The sequence below is a fragment of the Pteropus vampyrus genome, unplaced genomic scaffold (genome assembly GCF_000151845.1).
Source record: "Pteropus vampyrus isolate Shadow unplaced genomic scaffold, Pvam_2.0 Scaffold104, whole genome shotgun sequence".
In the NCBI taxonomy this organism is placed as follows: Eukaryota; Metazoa; Chordata; class Mammalia; order Chiroptera; family Pteropodidae; genus Pteropus; species Pteropus vampyrus.
In genome coordinates this window covers 1,789,319-1,814,349 of record NW_011888885.1, presented here as the reverse complement: position 1 = coordinate 1,814,349, position 25,031 = coordinate 1,789,319, and the positions used below count along the sequence as shown (strand labels likewise).

Genomic DNA, 25,031 nt, shown 5'->3' with positions numbered 1-25,031 from the left:
ACAATCCTCAACAACATTGTCCATAAAAGAAATGGCACTGAAGAGGGTGCTATTGAATTAAGAACGCTTTCTATATTAAAGAAAAAAAGAATAGGGGAAAAAACTGTCCCCATGATTACAAAACAGCTGTAAAAATCAGACAGTGTGAACTAAGCTTTCTTCCTGATGAAAACTCTTCAAAACAGTTCAACCACAAAGTTGACAAAAACTGCAACACAATACTCCAAACTCAGTTAAATATCTTCAAATAAGTACTGGCATTAAGAAAAAAAAAAACCTCAAACCAGATATTTAAAAATTAGACTAGAAATTGACCAAAACACCAGGAAGAAATGAAATGAGAGCCAATAAAACTTAGGAAAGGAAAAAAGGAAAAAGCAAAATGATATCAGAAATGAAAACTAAATTACAAGTTGCCCAAGGAAGAATATATTCAAATGAAAAGACACTGAAGAAAACCAGAAAAATAATCAGGAAGGTGAGAATGACATAAAGAAATAAAGAAGTAAATCAAAACTACTGAACAGCACTTATGTTTAGAACTGTAATCCAAGAAAACTTTTCAGAAATAAAAGAAGACCTGAATCTATTATCGTGTACTGGGGAAATTTGATCTGGAAAGATCAACTCTAGGACATATCTAAAAAAAAATTAGAATTTAAAGGTAGGGAAAAAATGCACAGTGCCTCCAGGTAAAGAGAGCTATTAACTTACAAATACCAGCTTTCTCAACACAACATACAAAGTATAAGGTAATAGCTGAACAACATTTTCAAGAAGCTGAAGGAAAGAAAGTGTAAGCCAAGAACAATTGTATATGGCCAAACTGACATTCAGATATCAAGGGCATAGAAATCCCGTTTGGAATACTGTAGTATTCCTGAGGACTCCAGGAGACGATGAGTTTCATCTGACCAAAAAATGACTGGAATAATTTTGTCAAGAGTTTCCAAACAGTAAGCATTTTGTATATATTATTTTATAACTTAGGCTAAAATGAGAGTGAGTTCATGGGTAAAAACGTGTAAATGTTACATGTCTGGCAAAAAACAAAAGATGCAATTTATTATAAAAATGAGAGGATAAGGGGAAAAAGGGGGGAAATAGAATATGATCATTCTGTGTATATGTAAAGGGTAATAGTCAACGAATGTCTATTACCTAAAACTGACATCAAATAGTAAAAAATTGAGTAAAAATAGTTTCAGGCACTAGAAAAGTCGTAATACAGAGAGAACCTATAGAATGAAAATAGAGATCTTCCTAAGTACAAAAATATTTTTTAAAAAGCCAAAGGCACTATGAAGTAAAGAAATTCAGTAATTAGAATGAAGACAATAATTTCAACAAAGGCAATGTGACAGAATTGAGACTGAACATAATAGTCATCCTAATTAACATGAATGGGATTAACTCACCTATTAAAAGAAAAGGTTTTCTTAGGGAAATACAGTTTATCAAAACTGACATCAGTAGAGATAGAAAGCTCAACAGACCTATTTCCATAAAATAAATAAAATTATTGAGAAATTAACCCTGCAGGAAAGGACCAGGCCAGATAGTTTCACAGATTAATTTAATTGCCAAACCTTTGGCAATCAATCCTCAAACTACATAAATGAGTTTAGAGTATAAAAAAGTGAAAGAAAATTTCTAAAATCTTTTTCTTGAAGCAGGTATAACATTTGATGCCTAAACCTGACAAAAATAGCACAAAAAAAGAAAATGGAATTAGACTAGAAAAACAACTAGCGGCATATGAATTAGAAAAGAAAAAGAAAACTGTTTGCCAGTGACATAATAGTAGTTCAGAGACCCCTAGGGAGTCAATGATAAAACTAACTCAATGAAAAATTCACAAGCTAGCAAGATACAAAATTAATATGCAAAACTCAATTGCATCTGTAAATACAAACAGTAACCTGGAGCTAACAGCGATCTGATACCAGTGGAAATTGACTCACACTATGGTTACCCGATATTTGAAAAAAGTTCACAGACACTTCAGTGGGGGAAAGGTGCTTGTTACATTACATCATGCTAGAACAAGGGACTATTTATGTGAGAAAAAAAATGAATTTCAACCCCTACCGCATATCATACTCAAAAACTAACTCTGAATGGATCGTAGATCTAAACGTAAGAACTAAAACTATTAAATCCTAGAAGAAACTTTTGTGACCTTGAGTTAAGCAAAATTATCAAACTATATACCTAAATTTAGTAAATTTTACTATATGTAAATTCTACCACAACAAAGCTATTTAAAAATATATATATATATGCCAGTACATCAGATTAGCAAAAATTTAAAAGCTTGGTATTGCACTTTTGCTGTTTCAAAACAGGCATTCTCATACATTGCTATTGTTAATGCAAAATGGTACATCCCTATGAAGGAAAATTTGGCATTTCTACAAATGCATTTATCCATCTACTTAGCAATCTCACTTCTAGAAATTTACCCTGAAGTTATTCCTCCAATAATATTAAAATACATATGTACAGTATTTATTATAGTATTACTTATAATTAGAAAATATTAGAAATTACCTTCATCTCTAAGAATAGGCAATTGATTGAATAAACTATAGTATATACATACAATGGAGTACTGTTCCACTTCAGGGAAGAATAAGGAAGATCTCTCTTAAGTGATAGGGAGTTACAGCCAGGAAATGAAGAGTATATATATATAGTATGCTATCTTTTATAAATAAGAGAAATTAAAAAATATATATCGTTTTATTTTTACAAAAGAAATCAAACGAAGGATAAACTATACAACAATGAAATCTATTATCTACAACATGGATAGACACAGGGTGGATAAGATACAGGAGGGAGTGACAGCCACCTCCTTGAGAACACCTTTTTATGTTTTGTTTTGTTTTGTTTTTAACCTTTGGGTGCATATCAGTATTCTACATATTGAAAAACTGTATTAAAAATCAATAAAAATAGGAAAGGAAAACTGAACTTAAAAGTATAAGCAAACTGAAATCAATTAATCCATTTGTATTTCAAATGAATACCATAACATGCTAACGGTAAATGAAAGAACGAATTCAAGTAACTTACGAGCACAGTGTTTGTGTTCATTGTTTAACAGGTTAGAGTTCAGTTGGAAAAGAATTGCAAACAAATCCTGAACCTTTTTTTAGTGTGTTTTGTTGTTTTGTTGTTGTTTTAGGGATATGAGCAAAGCAATTCTGAAATAATTGTAAGATGTATTATAGGTCTCGGTAAATATGTCGGTTATGCTTGAGGGCCAGAATCTCAATGAAGAAGCAAAGACATAGAAAACAGAATGAAGGAAGTCAAGAAAGAACATTGTGGGATGGACTAGAATTGGAGGTGTCATTGAGAATGCATCATTTCTAAAATATGTATGTTTGTGCATATGAATGTGCATATATGTATGTATGTGTGTAGACATTTGTGTGTGTGTGTGTGTGTGTGTGTGTGCGTGTATGTCTGGCTCTGTCAACTGAAAGAGCCAAGAAGCAGACACCCCAACAGTATATCTAAGTGTGGAGATACCATTCTCCACTAAAAGGAATCCAGGTTTCTTAGCAAAATGACTGATTTCAGGTCTGGGAAGGATAAATACAAAATGATTCTAGAACCTGTTATACCAGAAAGTAAGGAAGTGCTCAAAATGATGGGAGCATGTCACAAAAAACCAGCTCGAAGGGGCTCCCACTGGCCAAACCTGGAAGTACTCGAGCATCAAAATAATTAAATACAGTAATGAATTACAAACCTTTGAAAAATAAGTAATTCATGAGTCTGTACCATTAGTAAATAGATTAATTAGAAGAAAGGAGGACTCTTGCTTGTTACAGACTGTTGAATGCTGACTGGTAACTAGAGTGGCTGCCAGATTTGGGAAATCAGCATATTGCATCTGTTTTCATAAAGACTGGATCAGATTGGAATCATCAAGTGCTAAATCTAGGGGAAAATTTTGATGAAGAGCAGAATATTTACATAATAACATGATTTTTAAAATAGCTCTCTAGAAACTGCTTTTTAATTGCAAGAGGAAAAATAGTAATTACATAGTAGTGAAATCAGACAACTCTGTCATTGGTGTTAAAAAATGATATCAGATGGACATGTGTGACTCTAAACGTGATATCCTGGAAAGGACAAAACATCACCTGGTAATATTATGGCTGAGAATGTATCACCTGAATCTGGCCATGAGGAAACCAGACAAACCTAAAATGAGGGAAAATTTTTTTTTAAAGATGTGTATGTGTGTGAAAAGGAGTCATATTCTTCAGAAATGTCAACACTGTGAAAAAAATAGAAGAAAAAGAAAGGTGATAAAAGGTTCCAGATTTAAAAGAGGCTAAACAGCTATGAAGACTAAATACAGTACTACACCCCAGACTGGATTCTTCACTGGAATGGGGAAGATGCTATAAAGGATACTACTGGGTCAGTAGACAAAATTGGAATACAATAGTATATTAGATAAAAGTATTGAATCAAATTTCCTAAATTTGGTAACTGGAGTATGGTATGTAAGAGAATATCACACTTAGGAAATACTGAAGTTTTTAGGGGTAAAGAGCCATCATGACGTATGTAACTTACATCACATGGTTAAGAAAAGATTTAGATGTGTATGTTTATTTATGTGTAGTGTATGTAAATCATATACATGTGTGTGCATGTGTATGTATATGTGTGTGTGCCTGTGTGTGCGCGCACTTTTATATATATATATAAGAGAGATTGAGAATATGCAAAATCTCAGCAACAACGGTCTTTAAGTATCAGTGGCTTACAAGAATACTTTATTTCTCACTCATGAATACATTGGCAAAGGTTGAATCTGGTGAGTTAGGTAAGTGTAGGTGAAGAGTATGAGGATATTCTTTGTGCTGTTCTTATTCTTGCAAATATTCTGTATATTTGAAATTATTTTCAAATAAAATTTTTTAAAAGCCCACTCTTTTTTGACCAATTTTCAGACCCCATTTTATTAAGTATTTTTAAATACTTTGGTTGATGTGCCTTTTTAGTTTTTTTAATTCTGTGTCTTCAATACCTTCAACAGTTTGTAGGACCAGGCCTTTTGACATTTTAGTTTCTTTGCCTCCTGAAAGTGGACATTTATCACCCTTTGTTAATTTTAGCATGTTAAATTAGAGGGTAGGTTTTTTTCTACAATCAATGAAAATTTTATTTTCTCCTAAATGTTTGGAACTAAGTGCTTTAAAATATTATGCATACTTGATAAAAATATTAATTACGTTACAGGCTGATTAAGATACAAATATAAGGACAAATGGCCGTTTTGTTTTCTTTTTCAAGCAATACCTACTTTTTCCACAGGAGGCCCTCCTGTATTTATTTCTCTGGATTAGTTTCTGTTTTTAAGGAAGGTCAAGTCTGCATGAATAAATAATCTAAGACTAATCTGTATCAGAACTTAATACAATTCAGTTGGAAAAGATGGGACATAGGTAAAAACAAACAAACAAACAAACAAAAAAGCAAACAGAAAACAGGAGGAAGAATCTTATATGATGAAAGGTGACTTGGCATAAGGAGTAGCATAGTAAATAATGAGCTTTCGGTTAGACCATGTGGGTTTATACCCTGACCCTCCCTCTTGCTTGCTTTGGACCTTGGGCAAACGAATTCACCTCTCTAAGCCTCAGTCTCCTCACCTGTAAAATGAGTTTAATAATAGAATCTATCACAAGAGTATAAGAAGTATTAAGGTCATATGAATATTATAAATGTTTATGACTCATAGTAAGCACTCAACAAATATTAACTATTATGATCATTATTATAAATAATAGAAGAAGAAATATTAATACTGAGAAAGAGGAAGAAATTATTCGTTTTGACCATTTGCTTTAGGGGAAGAAAATCTAATTTTGGCTGAGGGATAAGGATACTTTTATAGAGAATGTGACACATGGACTGGACCAGGCATAGAAAGGGGAGAGCATTCCAGGCAAAGATACAGCATAAAAATCATTGTATGAAAGGAAAAGTCTTGTCTTTAGAGTCAAAATAGGCTTTCTTTGTTGCTGGCTTTACTATTATTTGTTAATATGTTTGTTTCTTTTTCTCAGAAATGTGATATTGGTCTTGTAATTTGTTTGTAGAACTTGAGAGTTTAAGAGCCTGAAACTCAGAAATACAGTAGGTTCCTAAAAATAGTAGTTTTTATTTGTATTCTTTTGTCATCATTATTAAAGGTCCAGGAATACCAGGAAATCTTGGACATATGACAGTGTTAGTAAATGACATATGGCGGGGTATGTTGGGGCAAAGCATGTAGGTGCTTGGATATCAACGTAAGGTTTTAGAGAGTGAGCAGCTATTGAAGATACTTGACAAGGGACGAAAAATTATTAACTTACTCCATAATCTGATCCTTTTCTTTCCTTCACACTTCTCGTCTAACTTAGCTCTACTTTTGAAAAATTGCAGAATCTTACCACTTCTCACCCCTTCTATCACTGGTGTAGCCGTCATCATCTCCTGCCTGTGTTTCAATTACAGCTTCCGACTAGATCACGTTGCTTTTACCCCAAAGTCTAATCTGAATACAGCAGCCAGAAATATCCTTTTAGAACATAAAACTTTCCAGGACTTTCCATCTCACTCAGAGTAAAACCCAAAATCTTAAAAGTAGAAGCCTACAAGTACAGGTCAAAGCCTATGAAAGCCAGCTTGATCTGCCATACTATGCTCCAGCCCCACTCTCCTATTACAGCAATAACTTCATCTCTTACCACTCTTCTTTGTCTCCTTCCCTAGTAGTGCTCCAGCCCCTCTGACCTCTCTGTATCAATACCCACTAACACTCCAACTCTCGCTGTGTGAGGTTTTTGTATTATTGATTGCTTCCTTACATATTATATAGTAGTTATGTTTTTGCCCTTTATGTATATCCCCCAACTAGGAGGTGAGCTTCAGCTATCTTTGATTTGTTGTCTGATTTATCTTAGAACAATAACTGATACAAAGTAGTTACTCAGTAAATATTTGATGAGTGCTTGAAGGGTAAAATGAAGAGTATCTATGCTTTAAAAAGATTAATTAACAGCAGTTTGAGAAGTATCTGAAGAAGAGAAAAGAAGCTTTCGTAATAGTTTAGACCAGCAGTGTCCAATGAGAAATATAAGGAAAGTCACCTGTCTATCGTTAATACTCTAGTAACCACATTTTAGAAAGAGTAAAAAGAAACAGGTAAAATTTTTTAAAATATATTTTGTTTTAATCTAATATATTTAAAATATCATTTTGACATGCAATAATATTAAAAATTAATGAGATAGTTTTATATTTTTTATACTGTATCTTTGAAGTCAGTATTATTTTATACTTACAGCACATTAATTTATACACTAAATTTCCACTGGAAATACTGGATCTGTGTTTAGATTTAACAGCATTTCCTGTTGAAAAGGTAAATTCATATGCACGGATGTTCTAAATATAGTTTAAAAGTTTCCAGTAACTGAAATGAATACCAAAGATCTTTTTCTTTTAATATTTACATCCATATTAACAAAACTTTCATGTTTTTAGAAGAGTGAGGCAAAATCATTTCAAAACCACATCTTTTCAACATTATTAACATCAAAGGAGTACTGCATATATTGAAAACAATTCTAAATTTATCAATATTAGCTAAGCATTCTTCAAAAATGTTTAAGTTTTGTAGCTAATTTATGTAACACTATCAGTGATTAAAATCTATGTACTGATTTATGGTAGAAAATTGTAAGATTTTTTAAAATTAATTCACTAACAGTAACCAGACCAGTTATGTGTTTATGTGTACTCAGATGCCCACATGCCTGGCACAGACATGACAATTCAACAATAATATCTTAAATGATACAGTGATAAAAGTGAAATCTAATTATACCAAAACAATAAAGTTGTGTGTGATGGAAAAATATTTTATACTTCTAATGTTTTTTTTAATTTGAATGCAAACTAATTAAAATTAAAATTAAAACCTTAATTTTTTAGTCGACTAACAATATTCTAAGCACTCAATAGCCACATAGAGCTAGTGGCTACCACATTGGACAATGCAGACCTAGAACTCTACTTCCTTGCTATTCAAAGAATGGTTTAGGACTAGCAGTGTCAGCAACACTTAGTTAGGAATGCAGATTCTCAGGTCTTGCCCAGACATACTGAATCAGAATCTGTATTTAACAAGTCCTTGGATGATTTATATGCACTTTAACATTTGAGAAACACTTGTCCAAATAATAGGCAATGGAGGATTTAAAAGAATAGTGACAATGGAATTATACCAAATATACCAAAGAGTCAGTGTGAAAGATAATATGAGGATAAAGTCAACCAGACTTAACAGTGATTGAATGTGCAGTAATAATCAGAGAGCACTGGAAGCTTTGTAATTGGTGATTGAGGGGCTGTAATGATGTAATTAGTAAAATAGGAGAAATGCAACTGAAAGTAAAGATGTTTTAATTCATGGTATTGTTTAATGTATATTTTCTAATTTTAACAAAAATAATTTTAAAATATATATATATATATATATATATCTGTGTTTACAAACCCACGTGCATGCATACTAATATAACTATTCATTTCAGAAACACACACTTGACATAAAAAATATACTACCCAAAATCAACCCTAATGCTCTCCTTTCTTTGTTAGCATATTGAGCATGCATACCATCAGCTTCTTCGGTGTATGTACAATGTCATTATTTCAGTGTTATGGACTTACTGTTAATGAAAGTGTTCCTATCCTTTAGTGAAAATAACTACCTTTCCATTTTCTCAAGGATTAATATCTTTTTTACAATTAGCAAAAGAGTCTTTAAAAATTACAAGTAGAGAGTAAGTGCATATAATTCTCTTAAAAAATTTTTAAACTGAAAACTTGAGTTGTATGAAATTTGGCAGTTTCTTCCCTCTTTTTTGGTATCTTTTTGAAGATCTTGACATGAAGTAGTATAATACTAATAATTACACCATATAAATCCTTTAAATACATAGGTATCCTAATTATTAAACACTACTATATCGATTTTTAATTTATTTTACAATGATGGTTACCAGTTGCTTCCAAAAAGAGAAGAGAACACAATTTGATATCCTTTGTTCATTAACTTATAAACTTTTAATTGAATTATTTTGAGACCGTGACCCAATCCTAAAAACAGAATAATCTCCCTTTTTGAAAGTACATTAGCTACTTTAAATTATGGAAATTAATTTACCTTTATTTAGTGTAGTGACCCAAAAGGAAGCAATGAAGAAGAAAAAGGGAGGGAGAAACGGAGAATTGGAAAAAGGAAAGGAGAAGGAGGAAAGAAATAAATATAAAATGAAATAATAAGTTATTACGGGATCTTTTTTCACCAGAGGTATAAGGTACATTACTTTTTTCAACCGAGTATGGCTACCAGAATACTTTACTGTTTGTAAAAAATTGGCTGTACTGTTCTCTAAAATCTAAGTATTTTTGATGAGAATAATCCAACTTTACTGTTTAAAATAATAAGCACAATTTCCTATGAGATTACACTTATTATTTTTTCTTCAAGTTCTAACAACTTTTAACAGGCATGGGCCATCTTCTCACAACTTCCTTTGATCAACAACTTTCTAAAACCTGCTCTCACACTTAAGTTGTTTTTAAAGTTTCTTTCAGCATAGTGTTATGACCTAAGGCAGCGATGAATTGGTGAGCAGCCCAAAGCAGAAATAGTTAGCTTGTCTGAACCAGTCTTTGCCCTAAGGAAACATGGGAAACTGTTTATTTGGCAATTTCTTTAGGTTCAGATGAGTCCAGTTGTACTTGGCCTCACCTGTGCGAAGGTTGGGTTGAATGCTTGAGGAAGGCATGAAGTCTTGAGGCAGAAATGTAAGGTCAAATTAGCACACGATTCTCTGTAGTCTGGTGCGGTTGAACATGGACTTAGTTACAGCTGATGCAGCTGGCATGTGAGCCGTCTTGGCTTATGCATTAAACAATAAAGGAAACTTTAAGGACAGAAGAAATATACTCTCTCTAAAAGGAACAACAATATATGATTACTAAAGAAGTACTCACATTTTTACACCTTCAGAGATTGTTTTTCTTTGTGCATTTATTAAAGATATAGTAAAGTCTCTAGTTTTTAGAATTGATATGAGTTCCCATGCCCCTTTTATTTGTCTTTAGCAGTCCAAACTCTATATTTCAGTATAGCACCAGTAAATATTCTAAGATTCCAATCTAATTTTTAGAGGCAAAAAGAAGAAAAATACATCTATTTGATTTATCTGTCTTTTCTGTTCTAAAAGGGTGCTATAGTAAAGTGTTCCTGTGTTTCCGTTTCAGATGGTTACCTGTGACCTCACAATATCAACTTTTATTTTCTATTAAAAACCGTCTTTACAAAGATCCCTCATGATATTCTTTTATAGCCACAGCCTCTTCCTTATACCAACCCCCTACTCCTTCCCTAACACCTGGCAACCACTAATCTGTTTTCTATCTCTATAATTTTGTCTTTTCAAGAATGGTGTATAAATGTTATCATATAGCATGTCACTTTTGGAGATTGGTTTTTTTCACTCGACATAATTTTCTTGGGACCCATCCAGGCTGTTGCGTATATCCATAGGTTGTTCTTTTTTACTGCTGAGTGCATATAAAACTGGTGAAATATGATTAAAGTTGGCGGATTGTATCAATGAAGTTTCCTGGTTGTGATAGTCTACTATAGTAATGCAAGATTTAACCATTGGAGGAGACTGAGCGGAGTACAGAGAAGAACCTCTCTGTTATTTCTTGCAACTGTATTTAATCTGCAATAATCTTCAAATTATTTTTTAAAAGGAAAAAAAAGCCTCTTTGAGAAAAGAAATTATAAAGCTCTTATAATGCTAGGCAGCAATCTGAGTGGAAAAACCTATTTAAGCAAACTTGGTTGGGCTTATTTTTCAACATTAATTCTTTTTGTGTGAATCAAAAAATGATCAGTGCATTCTTTAACATTAGACTTTGCCCAAGACACTGCTTAAGTAAAAGACAGTTTGCTTAGGAAAGGAACACGCGGACAGCCAGTTGGCATGCCTGCTTGCACAGACACTCGCCACATCTAGTGACTGAGTGGAGGTGAATGTAGCATTCTAAGCAAGCACTGACAAACACGAACATCTATTTCAGAATCCCCATTCCCAAGTAGTTGCTTCTTTTTAATATAGAAAAGTCTTTAGCATTTTAAGAAGGCTGAGAGAAATTTTATTATCCTATTCATACTACTGAACTTAGGTAATTGTGTTAGATTAATTGGAATCACAGAATTTTTAGTGTTGGAGGATTTTGGAAGGCAAATGATCTTATTCTTCACAGAAATCTTGTAGTTCATTTGATTACAGTATTTTCTGTAGTTGGTTGGCTTAGTTAGAACTGATGTTAGGGTTGCGGATTGCATACCATGAGCCACTTATTTTCTGGCTGTTCAGGGACTACATTCAGCATTCCTTCATCAGTTGTTTCACATGTGCCTGTAGTAACTTATAAGGGAGACTTGGCAAGGGAAATGAAGAAACATTTATTTAATGCTTATTTTGTATGGATGCACTGTGAAAGCTAGACATACCATCTACAAGAAGCTCTCAATTTAGTAAGAAAAAAATGAAAAATAGAGCGAAACCATGACTTTGTACAAAGCATTTCAGAATAGGTGCCTTATAGCTGGTGAGTTGTCACAGGCATGTTTGTATTCCAAAGTAGGCATTACTCCCTGTAATTTTTCTTATTTAACTAAAAACAAATAAATATAAATCTCTAAAATTCCATCAGTAAGTTGCTAAGAGAGTACCTTTCAAGGGTGTAATTTAAACATCTCTGTGTTAGAGCAATATATTAATTTGGCTGACAAACTAGTAAATTTTACCCAAGGAGGAAGTAGTGATAAGGCAGTTGATACTATAAAACTCTTATCTTGGCAGTTTACTATGTGAGAAACACTTTGGTATACTTACTTCAATATGGGACTCATGACATTGTATTAAATGATTTATTAACAAACTATTTTAGAATGAAAAACAAGACTTTTCTAGTCACACCTAACCCTACATAAATAAATCACTCTATTTGAAACTATTATACTTTGATTCATTGTCATCCATTTACTTACCAAAGATTGTCTATGACCATGGGTTTCAAATTAAATTGTGAACTTCATCACAATTCTTCAGTATTGAAGGCAGCTGATTTCCTGCTCTGATTGCTAGCGACTTTCTGCCATCCCTGACTGTGTGCCCCTTGTTATCTGTATGGCCTTACCACTCCTGCTTTTTCTTCTTCACTTCTCTTGTATTCTTAATTAATGACTGTTTCCCCCTTTTCCCCACATCATTTTATAAGATCTCTTTACACTGTAGTTATTAACCCTATTTCTACCAAAACTGTCACAAATATTTTCACCTGTATGCATATTGCCTTTATAATTTTTTCAGTTTTTAAACACAGGTGTTTTTGTGTTGTTAAATCTACCTTTTTCTTTGTGAATTCTCCTTTTTAAAAACTTTTTAAAAGTTTGTTCTTAGCTAGATTTCAGATACATATTTACCTAGTTTTCCTCCAATGTCTGAAATTATTTCGCTTGATACCGGTATGAGATGAAGGTCTATACAATTTTTTTTCCAAATAGTTTGTTTTTTGCAATCACTTACTGTTTTATGGTATCTCCATTATCATAGATTAAATTCTTATACAATCTACGGTATGTTTGGGGCATCTGATCTTTCTAATTATTTTGTCAATAAATATTTATTGAGTGGATCAATGTTTTATCTAACTCTTCTTTGTCCAGTACCAACTATAGTAGCTTTAAATGCCTTAAGTGTAGATTTAAATGCCTTAAATCCTTGGGCCATGTCCCTCCTCCCTTCTTTCTTTCTTGTCTTCCTTCCTTCTTTTCTTTCTTTTCTTTCTTTTTCTTTCTCGTTGTTATTGTTGTTTTTAAAAATTCGCTTACTAGTTCTCACTGATTATTTGCTTCCAAATCAACTTAAGAATCTATTATTCAAATTTAGAACTCTTGGTCAAGTTTTTCCAAAACAAACAAAATTCGATACGATTTGGATTCTGATTGGATTAAACCTCTAAAGGTTAATTTGGAAGGAATATATTTCTGTTTTGAAGCGAGATCTCCCTTAAACCCCAAACTTTAGATGATTTCTAAATGTTTCATAGGTGAAAAAGTAGCCTTTGAGCTCTATTAGATTTTGATGAACAGAGTTTTAACTCTGATTATGAGAAGAAATTTCTAATATGGGAATTGGTCCCTTTTGGTACATTTGTAACCAGAATTAGAGAAGCAGGAAAATAGTTTTTTCTTTTATGTCAACCTTCACTAAACCAGAAAATACTTGTTCAGGGTTAAATATATTATCAAAGCAAAGTTTTAACTAATTAATATTTATATTGCGAATAGGTTAACATGTAAAATTTATCAGGTAGTTGTACATGTATGCTTGTCTTTGAGTAGGGAATTCTGTTTATAAACAGATTGAAAATAGTTTCTTTGGGGGGAAAAATAGTTTCTTTGATTTTCCTTGATATTCAGAGTCAGAACTCAATTTTGCACCTTTTGGAGAATGAGGCAGCTGCAGGTGAAGAAGCTGACAGCTCTTGGGAGGGTTAATTAGAGCTAATTATAATTTGATTGACCTGCTTTTCCTCCAGAAACCTTAACCAAATCTTCCTTTGCACAATTAGGATTTTGCTTTTTCATACAAACTAAAGAAAATCTTTGTTTCTTGGATTTCAAATATCTATCATTTTTACACACATTACAAAGAAGTGTCACCACCTAAATCATAGAATCAGGGATATGGATGGAGTTGGAAAGGACCTTCAAGATTATATAGTCCTTGAAAGCATGTACTACTATGTAAACTTATGAAAAAATATAATTTTTAGGGAGATATAAACTAGTATGCATAATTTTTAAATCTCTAAATTTTTAAATCTATTTAATGAAAAACCAAGAAACAAAATTGTCAAACTCAATAAAGTATAATTGTCTTTTTTCAACCTTGATATGTTCTTCATTTCACTTGGTTTTGATATAATCTTACTTGACTTGCTTGATAAATACTATAAAAGGATATTTGTTTAATTTATATATAAAGGGAGTTTAATGAAATAATTTCCTTTTTATTATGTGTTGTTTTTCTAAGCATGGTTTATCGTTGTTATTATAATCATTTACATGAAATATATATAGTTCTATTAATATGTCCATTAAGTTGAAACCTTTTCATAATAAGAACTTTCTTATGAAAGCTTCTTAGCTAATTAAGTTCTTTAGGGCAATTACTATAGTCTGTGAAAGACAAAATAGTCATTTTCACTGTTTCTCAACTCAGTTATATCTCATATTTATGTTAAGTGGCGCACCTGTTCATATTAGGTGGGGTTTTAATTCTCAGAAACATGTTCTAATTTGGGCAGTTAGTACCTTTTGACTTTAGAAAGTTAGGTAGTAATATATTTAATATTTTGATGACAGTTCAAAATAGCAGTATGAAATACTAAGTAGCATGTGATTAATTACAAACAACAGATATAAAATATTAAAAGAGAGGAAAATAATTATAAGCAGAAGTGGTCTGCAAAGATTAGAGACGGTAAAAACTGAAGTAAATTTTGAAGAATGGACGAAAATTGAATAAAGTAAAAAGGGGAAAGGTATATATAACTAGTGAAAGGAGTAATGTGCTCAGAAGCATCTTGTAGGTAGGAGAGTTTGATCTGGAAATTTTTAAGTACCTTTGTGTGAGCCGATAACATGAATCAGTAATGTTGGGATAAGAATGGAAATTAAGGAGTGGCTGCAAATATATCATAAATAAAGACTTCACAATGCTTAATAACTAGTTGGTAAGAGGAAGACTAGTGGGCTAGATGTAAACATGGAGAAGTAAGGAAAGTAAAAGGAGGGAGCACATATCAGAGGCATATATAAAGTTCTGTGGATTAATTTTCTCCCCCAGGTGTGTCCATGCTTGAGATAGAAGATTTAGATTCGTTTATGAATATCTGCAAATTACTTTGAGATCATCCATTGAGAAGAATATTATACATATTTTACTAAATTGATACATAAGTTAAGGAAACTAGATATAACTTACTTTTCAACTTTTCCTTCAACAGCTCTCTTCCTGTAATAACCCTTAATCTTTTTCACAGCTGTGATGGGACGTAGACCAAGAAAGGTTTTCCAATGAGTGAATGTAGGAAGCTGATAAGAAGCATTCTTTTGGGTTTGGTGGCATAAGTTATATTACACTAAAACATATATCTCTTTGCAGTCTCCTTTTTCTCCTGTCAGCCATTGACATTTTGAAAGATTTACTGATTAGCTTAAAAATTACAGAACTTCTAAGGCTAGTGATGTGGATGTACCAGCCTCATTACAGATGTGCAACTGCTGTTAGTGCTTTTTCCTTCTATTTTAGGGAGCCATTACGACTCATAACCAGAGAAAAAAAGGCTTTACATGATTGTCGCTAATATTAAAAAAGACATGTACATGCCATTTCCAAACAACTCTAATATTGGTTTCAATAACCAATATTACTGAGTGCCTCAGGAAAGCCCTTAATAAATTATCTAATCTAGGCGATTACATATATTTTTCAAAAGCAGTAAAGAGAAATGGGAAAAAGCTGTATCAAGTACGATAGTAGTTTCTTTAACTCTCTTGTGAGTTGTTTTGGTCCTATAAAGTAAGTATTATTTCTCATTATACAAATGAACAAGGTCTTAGAGAACTACACAGCCAGATCTATGATTCTGATTTAGGTACAGCTCATCCAACGCTCACGTTTTTTTATTCTATATCATGTTGCCTCATGGGGAAAAAGTGCTGCGTATGGAAAAACACACACCACATTGTCTTTTATCTGAACTTACAGTGCCCTTTGTGTATGTTTATAATGCCCTTTGTCTCAATACAATCCCATAGCTAAGTTTAAAGTATTTTTAGCCTACAAAGATTTTCATTAGTTTGAATTATATTTTCAGAGAAGAATTTGGTCTGATTTCCCCTTGAAGATTCATCGTAAAATTGTGAGGTAGAAAATCCTCATTTTACAATGGGACAGTATGAATTGAAGGCATTTCTTCAGTATCACCAAAAAAAAAAAAAAAAAAGTCAAGAGATTTGATATTATAATTCAAGTCCCTTTTAGTATATTTCTCATAGTGCTTAGTATTAAAAAGCATACTTATATAGGTTTTTATGATTCACTATTATATCTTAGTTTCCCTTTTATTTTCTAAGTTTCTAAACTGAATTAATCTTTACCTAATACAAAGTAAATCAGTGAACTGACTGCAGTTTTTACCCTGATGTGGTATCAGGCTCATGGTCAGGTGACTGAGAGAATTCTGAGTCAATTGTTACTGACATAGGAGGCTTTACAGTTAGTTATTTATTAGAAGATAGCCTGGGAGGAAAATAAAAAATGGATTTATGCTATCCTGTATCTTGCTAAATACAGAACACTGCTGGCTATCTTTTCTTTACTTCTTCCTCTAAGAGTCATCATTTCAATGCACTAATCTTTTAAACATCCATTCAGTGAGAATTGGGCTAGAACTTTGCTAAGGGGTCACATCTACCAACCTGACAGTTATACATTTACAAAAGAAATAGCATGAATTTATTCAGCATCAAAACCTCTGCATCTTTTACCACCCAACCGCATTTCACACTGTATTACCATCAGTGCACTATAGTGGCTATTTAAATTCCATCCAGATTCTTCATTTAATTAACTAGCATTCTTTGAACAAAAATAAAAGTGCTGTTTTTATAGAGGAATAAAAGCTGCATGAAGTGAGTGTGAAGGAGACAAATCATCAAATTTGTTATTCTTCATTGCAGCTATGGAGAATTCTCTGCCCCTCCCCTTTCTCTTCAGTGACAATATTTTTTTTCTAGCTTGATTGAATGGAAAATAGAGAATGATGTAGCTGCCCCAAATGTTTTTGAGTAAATTGTAATGGCCACATCCTAAGCTCATGTAGGGTTAGTAACTGGCGATATTGTCATGTATGAGTAATTTTTTTTTTTTTTTTTTAAGCAATGTCTATACTTGGAGAGGTAGTATGGCATAGCAGCCAAGAGCATGAACTTTGTAACTAGACTTTCTGGGTTCAAATCCTAGCTCAGCCACTTACTAGATTTGTGATTCTGAGCAAGTTACTTCAAATTTCTCTGCTTCATTTTCCTACCTTTCAAGTGAAGATAATAATAGACAAACCTCACACGGCAGTATGCAGATTAACCGAGTTGACCAATGTGAAACACTCAGGGTAGTGCCAGCACATCTTAAGCCATTACTTTTGTGTGCACAGCAACAGTCTGAAGTGAACGTTGATCCAGCTGCGGCGCTGGTGGCTCTTGATCACCTGCGCTGAACTGACTGATGTGACTAATGCGGCCAAGTAAATGTCATTTTATTTCCCCAGACATTTTTTTCTAAAAGTATCCTTTTATTACAAGACAATTACGTTAAAAAAATAAGGAGATAAAGTTCTTTTAATCAAGGTGTAGTAGGCAGTTGGTTGGCCACATCTTTCTGTCTTGCACCCTGCTGCTAGATTTAGCTTTTTAAAGGACCATGTTCTCATTATCAATTTCTGCTCAGAAGGCTTCAAGACTTCCCCCGATATAAACCCTCTCTTCCTTTGTTCACATTGTTCATTTTGTCCAACATGCCCTACTCTCTTCCTCCACTTACCTAAGTCATACCTAATGTTCTAAGCTGAGCCAGAAAAAGGAAGGGATCTTTTATCCCCGTTGTATTTTTTAGCATATAACATGATTGTCTGGATGCAGTAACTGCTAGGGAAAGGTTGTTAATGATGTTGAACTGTCTGTTAGCTTGACTTTCAAACTACATTTAGAATCTAACCACTTCACATTATCTCTGCCACTGTCACCCTTGTCTAAGCCACAATTACTTTTAGTCTGTCCCCTTCCTCTTCTCCCTGCTCCATCCTTGCCCACCCACTATTTTCTACTCTCAACACAGAAAGAAAAGTAATATATACATATATATGTTACCTAATATGTTAGATCATATCAATTCTCTGCTCAAAACCCTCCAATCCCTTCCCATGCCACCTTGAGTAAAACCAAAGTCCTTAAAACAGTCTACAAAGCTCCTTAAGACCTGTCACTCCACCCCAACCCCATCCTCGCCCTTGCTCCTCTTACCACTCTGCACTCATCCGACTACTCCCTTCTTCCTGTCTCCTCTCTGCTTCTGCCACTGGCTTCCTTACTGTTCTCTGAAGATGCAGGGCACAGTCCTGTCTCAGGGCCTTTGCACAAGCTCTTCCCTCTGCCCAGAATTCTTCTTAAGAAATATGCATGGCTCCATCCCTCCTGCAAGTCTCTAATCAAATGTATTTCTCAATGAGATCTTTACTGATAATCTCTACTTTACTAGACTCAAGTGTAAATTCTAGGGGACAGGAGGGAGGATTTTTTTGTCTATTTTGTTCAGTGCTCTATCTTTAGTACTTAAACCAGAACCTGAAACAAAATAAATACTTAATAGGATTGAATGCATGAATTAAAATTTGATTCTTAAAAATGTGTCCATATTTGCAACCCTCCCTTCACTTCAGTTGTGTTTAGGCTTGTACAAAATCAAGTGTCCTGTGATAGCTCCAAGAAAATTAAAATAGCCGTTGTTGAATACTAGCCATGGCAATTGGCTAGAAAGTTCCATTGCAGAGAAAAGAGATTTCTGCATCAAGCAAAAGAAATGGTTTACAATATAATAACTCCCATGTTAAATTATATTGGTGTCCTGGGGGAACTGTCATTGACCCAGCGCCGAGGCACATTTTGAGAGAGCAAGTGGTTGGCTGCCCCATCACCTTCCTAAGGTGGAGAATGTAGCTAATGTGTAGTTTTGTTTGTTTTCATTTTTTGTTTTTGTCATCTTGTGGCAAAGTAAAATAATGAAAAGAGCATTAAGGTTGAAGTCAGGCAGACCTAGGTTTAAATTCTGGAATCACTGTGTCCTTGGACTGCTAATGTAACCTCCCTGAGCCACTGTTTGATTATGTATAAAATGATTTTTAATAATTCCTTTCTCTCAGTGTTGTTCTGAAAGTTAAATGAGAGGAGACCCATAAATCACACGAGACATAACATGTGTTTAATAAAGGTCTTGTGAGCATTTCACCCTATAGAAATAGTTATATATCTTGCTGCTGAATTCTACCTTTTGGCTTAAATCAAAAAGGAGAAGTAGCAATTAGGCTAACCTCTATGAGTAAGCTTTGGCTCCTGGGGCTTGGACCCCGGAGAAGCCCCACAACACCATAAATCTCTCAGCAGTATCTGATGAAGCTTCAAGAGCCCCCTTAGAACATGAGCCTTACCACTAAGTAGTTGAGTTTTGTAGAAACCTACTCTTTTCATCTTTTGAACCAATTATTCTTATTTTCCATTTTCAGTTCTCTTTTACTTCTCTTATTTTCAAAATGTTATGCTAGGTGTGTGAAGTTGGAGATTCCATACTGAAAATTATCTAATAAATTAACAAAGGACAAGTTAGAGCAGGCGGCAACTCTATATAATAAAATAAAATGAATATTAATTTTTAAAATGAGATGTGAGGGACATTTGTGTATTAAGTTTTAGAATTACAACTTCAAGAGGGAGGAAAATATTTTGTTTAAACCACTAAACTATTTTTACATGTTTTTTTTTTTCTTTCAATGACATCAATTTTGAAATCTTTAGGAAGCCAAAGCTGTAGCTGAAGAAACAAGAGCCCTGCGAAGTCGGATTCATCTTGCCGAAGCTGCACAGAGACAGGCGCGTGGAATGGAAATGGACTATGAAGAAGTGATCCGTCTGTTAGAGGCTGAGATTACAGAGCTAAAGGCTCAGCTTGCTGATTATTCTGACCAAAATAAAGTAAGCAAAAACAGTCCCCTCTTCTAGTTTCCATGGTTTCCTTGCCGTTGTCATGTATCCTGTTTTCATTTTCTTTTCATCTGCTCTTCTAAACTAGGTCAGTGTTTGTCTTCTATTATTCAATGATAGGATGATGTGTCATGATGGAGGTAATGTGAGGGTTGTGAGCTTCTCTTTATTCAGATGTCTTCAGGAGGGAAAAGCATGCACTCCAAATTTGTTTGGGCCGTCGGTCAACGCTGTACTGTTCAGGCAATAAATTGTGGAGCTATTTAATAGATTGCATTGTTTTTTTTTTTTCCTTTTGTTTCTCAACTTGCTAATTTGGAAGGAGGAGAGTCTAGGGATGGAATTTGCTCTTTGATTAAAACAGTCAAGGAAGTATGAAAGTTAAATAATTTTTGCCCAAAGCACAAAATAATTAATAGAAAGAAACTGAGTTTGATTTTAGTAGGCTCTAATTTCAATAGCAAAATTTTGAATACTTTTTGGAAGGCAAGAACTTTCTCATGGGATTTTGTTTTTTATGTAATGCACACTGTATTCATTGAATGGTATTCACAAACTAATAGATGTATACATTTTTACTCACTGCAGTAAGATAAAAAATTAAATAAATTGAAATAGATATTTTATAACTGCGTAGAGATTATTTATTTTTTTTATAACTGTAGTTACTTTTGGAAGGAAAAAATCAGTCTTTAAAAATACTTTAAAAAATTATGTTCAAGGAGTTAACATGAATTTATCGAATTTTTTTAAAACATAGGTTATTTGCAGTTCTCTCTTCCAGCTCCTACTGAGAAACATTTTTGTCCTAAGTTGTCTGGTAATTAAATTAATTGAGATGTTCTCTCTCTTTCTCTCTCTCTCTCTCTCCCTATTTATTTTTTAGCACAACAGGGTCTCATGCCATTTCTCTTAGGACTCTAAGATAAGCCATTAACCTTTCTCTAAAAACAATCTGTTTTTTAAAAAAGAAAATATGTTAGACATGGACATTTTAACATTTTCCAAACTCAGTGGAGAAGGAGAAGGAAACTTTTTTTTTAATTATTTGAGAATGCTTGAAGAGACATTGGTCAAGACATTACAGGATTGATATTCAAATATTTATTTTTAAGACACAGATTCCTTTTGGAACAATCTTTTTATTTTTCATTATAATTTCTCCTTGTATAAACTGTTTATTTACTCATTTACTTTGTTTGCTTTTTCTTTTATTCATCTCAAGCTTAAGAAATAAAACATTACCAATACTTTTGAAGATCCACCATGTCCCTCTACAATTATAACCTCCTCTCTTGCCCTCAGAGTAACCACTTGGGTTACTTGGGGTTACTTTCTTGGGTTTCGTGTTAATGATTTTTTGATAATTTTACGACCAAGTATATATATCCCTTAACAATATGTTATTTTGTTTTGCCTGTATACTATATATATTATTCTGACTTCCTTTTTTCACTCAACATTTTGTTTTTGTGATTCAGCTAAAGTTTATAGCTAGTTTATGTCTTCATTGCCATTTTTGTACGCCATTGAATAGATATAATAATACAGTATATTTATCCATTCTGTATTTGATGGACAATTCAATTGTTTTTGTTTTCTTCTATTATAAACAATGTTGCTCTACATGTGTAACAGTTTCTCTTTGGTTCGTATCTTGGAGTGGAATTACTAGATTGAATGACGACTGTAAATGATCAACTTTACTGGGTAATGCTCAGTTGTGTTTGAAAGTTTCTAAACCAATTTTTACTGCCATCAGTAGTGAATGAGAATTACTATTTACTCCACATCCTTGCTGACACTTTGTTTTCCTTAACTTTTAATTTTTATCAGTATGTCAGGTGCGATAAGTATATCTCATTGTGGTTTAATTTGAATTTCCCTGATTATTAATGCTGGAATCATGGCACTGGCTCAGGAGAGCTGATGATGTACATCTCTTCCCAACTGTGTATTTATTGACATCAGGTTGGCAGCTGGAAAAAAAATCCTATACACTGTAAATCAGGGCTTTGCCCTCGGGCCCAGAGAGCCACTGGAGCATATATTTTTATATTTATTAGGCATTTGTGTTTCTATGTGAAATGACTCTTCATATCCTTTAGCCATTTTTCCATTGGATTGTCTTTTTAATATTGATATGTAGTGATTATATGTTCTGGTTACTAAACCTATAATATATTATATGTCATAAAAATCTTCTGAATTTATGGCTTGCTTTTTCACTCTATGGGGAAATGAGCAGGTGCTCTTAATTTTCATGCAATCAAACTTATCAATTTCTCCCTCATGTATCTTTTTAAAAGTTGTTACAATCCCAAAGATATAAAGATATTACTTCATATTTGCCTCTAAAAGTTTTAAAGTTTCGGTCCTTCTGTCACTGATTTTGTGGCATTGTATGAGATGGGGATTCATTTCATTCTTTCTTCTAAATGAAAAACCAACTACACTAGAACCATTTATTCAAAAGACTCTTCTTTCCTAATTGATCTGCAAAATCAGCTCTATCATATATCAAGATTTCATGTGTGTGGATCTTTTTAGGGGGCTCTCTATTCTCTTTTATTTTTTTTTAATATATATTTCTATGCAAATAACATTATATTGATTACTATATATTTTACAGTAAGTCTTGATATCTAATCACCATTCAAGTTCTTTCTCTTTAAAAGTGTGTTGTCTACATGAACTTTCATCTTTAATATGTTTTTAGACTAAGTTTATAAATTCTACCAAAAGAAAAAAATATTGGCCTTCTTATTGAAAATGCATTAAATATATAGTTTAATTTGGGGAGAATGTACATATCTATGATTGAGTCTTGATTTATAAACACTATTGAGGCAAAGAAGGGTTAATTGCTTTGTGTCCAGAGAATCTAGTCTGTAGGATAACAACAAAATTTGTTGGTGGTTGTTTCATGGCTTACTACATGGCCAATATTTACAAATGTTCAAAGTAAGCTTGAAAAGAATTCTGTGCTTGTTTAATATAATTGTTTTATTAGAGACCACTTAAACCCGAGTTATTAATTTTGGGGTTCACTTGTTTCTAGTCATTAATTTGTCAGGGAAGTGTGTTAAAATCTCCATTTTGATTAATGTTCTTTATGTATTTTGAAGTAATGCTTTTAGATGAATATAAACTTGGAATTATATTAATATCCTTTTATAAAAATGATTCTTCAATCTAGAAATCTTCCCATTAATGCTTGTTTGTGATTGACATTAAAATAGTTACAATGGCTTTCTTTGATTACTATTTACATATGTATTTTTTCTATCCTTTTACTTTCAATTTTTCAGTGTCCTTATATTGTAATTATGTCAGTGGTAAACAACATGTATTAGATTATCCTCCTGTCTTACTAACATTCTTTTCATTCTTTTACATTCTTTTATTTCAGTTACATTCTTTTATTTGCTACTGCACTTGGCTTCATTTCCACCCTCTTAATATGTGCATTTTATTTGTCTCATGTTTTCTAGTTGTTTTTCATTTCTAGCCTTTTTTTTTTTTTTTTTGGATTGGTACAGATTTCTCCTGTGTTACCCCTTCCCATTCCATTTATTTCCCTCTGATGGTTTAGAAGTTACATACTCTTTTTCTAATTTTTAATGATTACCTTAGAAATACTAACATTCTATTTTAACTTAAATTATAAAATTAATCACTAGCTTTCTCCTTCTTCTAAAGGCATTTTAGAACATAAATCCAGTCATCCTTCCTACTTAAGTTCTATTTTTGTTGGCATTTTAGTTTTTTCTTGACTTTTAACACCATAAATTGCTATTATAGTTTATTTTGTGCAGTCAGCCTTTGTTTAGATAGACCACCATTTTCACCATTTTCTATACTCAACATTCTTTTTTGCATCTCAGACCTTCTTGTTAGAATTATTTCCTTTCTTCCTGAAGTAACAGCTTTTAGAATTGGAGGATCTATTGGTAATAAACTCTCTCCATTTTTCTTTGTCTGAAAACATCTTTATTGAACTCTTGGTCTTTAAATATATTTTTGCTGCATTTAAAATTGTTGAGTTGGCATTTATTTAATTTCTTTCACTGTTTTTACTTCATGATTGCAATAGCCATCAATATGTCATTTGTTTGCCATCTGCTGTTTCTTTCTAGATGATTTTAAGATATTCAGCAGTTTGATTATGATAGGTAATACGTTGACTTAATTATTTAGATTCATTGAGGTTTCTGATGTGAGGGAAAATGTCTTTGCCATTTCTAAGCTGTTATCCTGTTATTCTTTCATTCTTTCTAGTCTCTCTGGTGTAATTCAGATTGAATGTATGCTAGATCTTCTAATTACTTCCTTCTTCTTTTCCTCCTTTAATATTTTGTATTTTTATTTTTCTGTTCTATTATGAGAAGTTTCCTTTCCTCTGTCTTCCAGTTCACCTAATCTCTTTTCAACTGTATTTAATTGGATAATAAACCCATAGAGCTTCTAATTTAATTATTACATTTTTATTTTTAAAATTAATTTTTATGTCATCAGATCTATTTTGATAGTTTCTTATCCCTTTATTATGTTTTCAATTTCTTCTTAATTTTTAAAACATATTAAATATTACTTTATATCTTTTATCTGATCACTCCAGTATCTCTTGTCTTTTATAGGTCAAGCCCTATAATTTGTTTTCTTCAGCTGATTTTCATTTATGGTAGCTTATTTCTTGGGGACATATTCTTTTGATACAATATGAGAATTTCATGAGATTCGAGTTTAGAAAATACTCCTCCAGGGAAGGTTATATATTTTCTTTTACCAGCCTGGGACCAATTTAAACTAAATTTTCAACTTATGAATTATAGACCACACAAGCAATATAAAGCCTGACCTTAATCCTGCATGAGTGGAAGCTTGTGGTAAGCAGTTATTTATGGGATATTTTTTTTAACTCGCTCACCAGAACCAAAGTCAAAACCCTTGTTAGTTTGTTTGTTCCTAGTTCACCCATTAAAGTTCTCCTGTTTGCCATGTGTGCCTGATGAAACCCCAAACT

The 25,031-nt window shown here is 32.8% G+C and overlaps 1 protein-coding gene across 7 annotated transcripts in view; it reads left to right on the top strand.

Annotated features, from left to right (window-relative positions):
* Positions 1-25,031, top strand: part of STXBP4 (syntaxin binding protein 4) — a 237,951-nt gene that overhangs the window by 47,998 nt on the left and 164,922 nt on the right. For all 7 annotated transcript variants that reach the window (XR_002781532.1, XM_011365019.2, XM_023533520.1 and 4 more), the window contains one exon: positions 19,820-19,996. Coding sequence is in view for 6 of the 7 variants with exons in the window: in XM_011365019.2 (XP_011363321.1) it covers positions 19,820-19,996 (177 nt within the window). In the remaining variant the exon portion in view is untranslated. The remainder of the gene's footprint in view (positions 1-19,819; positions 19,997-25,031) is intronic.